The 3,624-nt window shown below is 43.6% G+C and overlaps 1 protein-coding gene across 1 annotated transcript in view; it reads left to right on the top strand.

The window, feature by feature from the left end:
* Positions 1–3,624, top strand: part of PDGFRA (platelet-derived growth factor receptor, alpha polypeptide) — a 25,662-nt gene that overhangs the window by 617 nt on the left and 21,421 nt on the right. The window contains exon 2 of the mRNA XM_009696412.1: positions 855–1,169. Within this exon, the coding sequence (XP_009694714.1) occupies positions 855–1,169 (315 nt within the window). The remainder of the gene's footprint in view (positions 1–854; positions 1,170–3,624) is intronic.

Below are 3,624 nucleotides of genomic sequence, written 5' to 3'. Positions count from 1 at the left end.
CTGGTTTATTGCACAGAGCCCCACTTTCACGCCGTGGGTCTAAGTAGTTGTTTATTGTGGGCTACCCTATCTGTTTTGTATGGGTCATTTGATAGACTGAAACAGCAAATCTGTTTCTCTGGTGAATTCCCCATTTTTTCAGGGTGTGGGTCCTCTAATTTTCCTTCTGGGAGCTGGACCTGCACCAGCCCACCTACAAGTTACCTAGGCTTGCAAATCTGAGCCTGTAACTGGAGAGTGCGCCTGAAAAACAGTGCCATCTACAACATCTAGTTCAGTGAATTACAGTTTTATTTGGCTATAAACCTTCTGTACATTTTGGCTAGAGGTAGACCCGATGCACAAATTTTTGATCTAAGCCCCTGCTCCGGCCCTTTGCAGAAATAGAAGCCAGATGTAAAATGCAGGTGTTGGTCTTGGGAAGTGGTTTCTCAGTTTCAGTTGTGAGCTTATTCAAAGGCTGACAGCACTGCTGGTTTCCTGACCATTGCTGTAAGATGCCCGAGATCCAGCAGCCGGGGTGTGGGATTCCCTGGTCTGCAGCGAACATGCCCACATTTGGGGCTGGGAAGCTGAGGTGTGGATTGGGAGCCATCTCTAACTTCACCTCTGTCTTTCACCTCTTGATTTGACAAACAGAAGTCAGCAAGCAAACACTTAGCATTTCAAAGGGAAGCCGTTTGCCATCCATTGGGCAAAGCTCTGGCTTTTAACAAGGGCAAATTTCCTTGGACATCAACATGTCTGAAACCATCCGAAAAAAAGCTCCTCTGGGTCCAGTCTGCTTTCTTTCCCATCGCTGTGCTGGGGCTGTTCTGTGTGTTCATATGCTATTTATTCATGTCTTTTTGCAGGACCCTTCCTAACATTTTGCCAGCTTCCTCTGCCGACTATTGTTCCCAATCGGAACGAAATGGTGGTACAGCTGAATTCCAATTTCACGCTCAAATGCTCTGGAGACAGCGAAGTGAGCTGGCAGTACCCAGTGATGGAGGGAAGCCACAGGATAGACATTAGACATGAAGAAAACAACAGTGGCCTCTTCGTGACGGTGCTCGAAGTAGGAAATGCCTCAGCCGCTCATACGGGCTTGTATGTTTGCTATTATAACCACACTCAAGTGGAGGATGGGGAAGTGGAAGGGAAGGACATCTACATCTATGTGCCTGGTAAGTGGGGGATGCCACAGCCGTACCCGGAGGTTTGGATGGGAGAGCTGAACTGTGGATGTTCAGAAGAGGCATATTGCTGTGGCAATTTGCTGTCAGAGGAAGATAGATGACCCCAGGGCCATTTCCTAATGTGTAAAACCAAGACCAGCCCCTGTGAGTCTGTGGACATGTTCCTCTTTCTTTCTATCGGTTTTCATTTTTTTGGTAAGAGTTTTAGTTCTCAAGAAGAGGAATGAATTTGCAGCTTCAGAGATGAGGTCTTCTGACGACCAGGGGCTGGGTATCAGATCTTGGTGGCCAGGGCAGCTCAGCTGTGGGAGTGCGTCCAGCCTTCAGGTTTCCCTGGCCCCTAGGTGGGGATCAACACCAATGCCAGTCATTTCAGGGGGGACTTGGGTGGATGTTTTGGAACATGTACTGACCAAACCAGTCACACGTCTGACACTAAAGCAGTTGCCAGATAAGGAAGGCCATATCCTGTTCTTAACCTGAATTAGGCTTGAACTGAGACCTGGAAAAAGCTCATGTGTGCGCAGAGCCTGGGAAGAGTAAAGCAACAGAGATGTCTTGGGGTGGCTGTCACAAGGGAGGGTGAAAAAATAAGGGTTATTGCTGGCCAGTCTGATGCAAGATTGAAAATATGGTGCTACCATGCAGTGCCCTGTAATTTTCAAAGCAAACACAGCCTTCCCAGGCCCTGCGCTGCCTTTCTCTTCAGTGGTGGAAAACCTATTGGACCCACAAGAAATGTCATCCCTTCTTTTCGGAAGTACCTATCCCCAGCTTTGCCCTCCCATCCCTTGTTCCAACTGGAAATCTGTTTAAAGGTTTTCCACGCTATCCATGGGATGAAGATCTTCACTGTCATAGCTGAGATAGGCACCAGAGGCTGAGCCACAACTGACTGCCTTTGTAAAACCCTGTCTGGATGTTTCCTCGGCGTTGGCTGGGGTTCAGGGGATGCACAACTGCAGGGCCAGAAAAGGTCAAGCTGGTAGATTTGCAGTAAATATTTTGAACAGGAAACAAAAGAGACAAAAAGAGATTACAAATCATCCTGCAAAACTGCAGTATGCTGTGAAGGAGATGATGTCTGCAACTGCAAGGAAGACTGTGGAAGGGGAAGAAGTCAGGAAGCAGGAACAGGACTTGTTTTAACGGGTGTTTTGCAGTGACATTAAGTTTTTACAGTTCACAATGTGTGATTCGAGGACAGTGATTCTTCCAAGACTTTTTCTCCATTTCCCACAACAAATGTGAAATGTTTGCTTTCATTCTTGAAGCAAGATGCTTCAGCAGAGGCTGCGGACTTTGGCACATGTATCTCGATTTCCAAACAGCTCTAACCAAATCACCAGAAGATGTTGTTGGTGTTGAACAGTCTTGTAACTCACTCAGTGAAGGAATATAAAGTCAAGAAATAGAAGATTTCTTCAAGAGGGCTTTTTGGTTTGTTTTTTAAAAGCCTCTAGACATCAGCCTACCAGATTTGCAGGGCAGAGACACCCTGTAATTTTTTCCACTCGCTAACCATCAAGATGTCATAAATGCAGAAACATATCCTTTTCTGCAAATTATAGAGAATGTTTCTGTTTCCACTATAAACTTTGTCTTCACAATTGTTTTTCCTGCAATGAATTAGGAGGGCAATGGGTGGCAGCAACCCGCTTTAGCCAAGGAGGATTACGTTGAGACTTCACACAATATCCTATTTTCACTAACAGCACACAGAAAACCAAACTAGGTGAATCCTGTTTCTGTTTTAAATTACAGTGGGAAAATCAATACATGGAGTTGGCAGCGTCTTTCGGATGGAGCGCTGTGTTTGGAATATTGCTACAAAGAGTCTGCCAGTGCAGCAGAAAGTCTATTGTTAGAGGGATTTGGATTGCTATTTATTAAATTTTATTATAAAGCTTTGCACAGAAGCTTCAGGCTAGCAGGGATTATTTGCTTATTCCGAATGGCCAAATGGAGATCATTTGAGGGCTATGCTTTTTAAGTTGCCTATGTTATGCAATTATGTTTTAAACTCAGACTTTGGATTGGCTGGGTAGGAAAGTTGGCATGTATTTTGTTGACTTTAAAAGAAATAAAACTACCAGGTGTTTGTTTGCTTTTTTTCTGATTGAATACTGTATTTTGAAAACCACATGCTGTGACCATAATTAACTATGTCTCATAACTGTAATGTTGGACATGTTAGAAATGCATGAAGATAAGTACCTTGAACTATTTTTGATGAAATGTGGCTTTAATGGTGTTCAACATAAACAACATGAAACTAATTTCTACTTTTTAGCATGGAAAGTGTTTGGTTTCTTTAATTTTATTTTTATTTTTTCCTTGCTTATATGTTGGTTAGGAGACAGTTACTATTACCAAAGGGGAAAAAAAAAATCTAATTGAAGAAGATGAGTTATTTGTGCCAATAAAAGGCAGGATTTTTAAT

The sequence above is a fragment of the Cariama cristata genome, unplaced genomic scaffold, assembly GCF_000690535.1.
Source record: "Cariama cristata isolate BGI_N322 unplaced genomic scaffold, ASM69053v1 scaffold6933, whole genome shotgun sequence".
NCBI classification, from domain to species: domain Eukaryota; kingdom Metazoa; phylum Chordata; class Aves; order Cariamiformes; family Cariamidae; genus Cariama; species Cariama cristata.
This window is presented reverse-complemented; position numbering and strand designations above follow the sequence as displayed.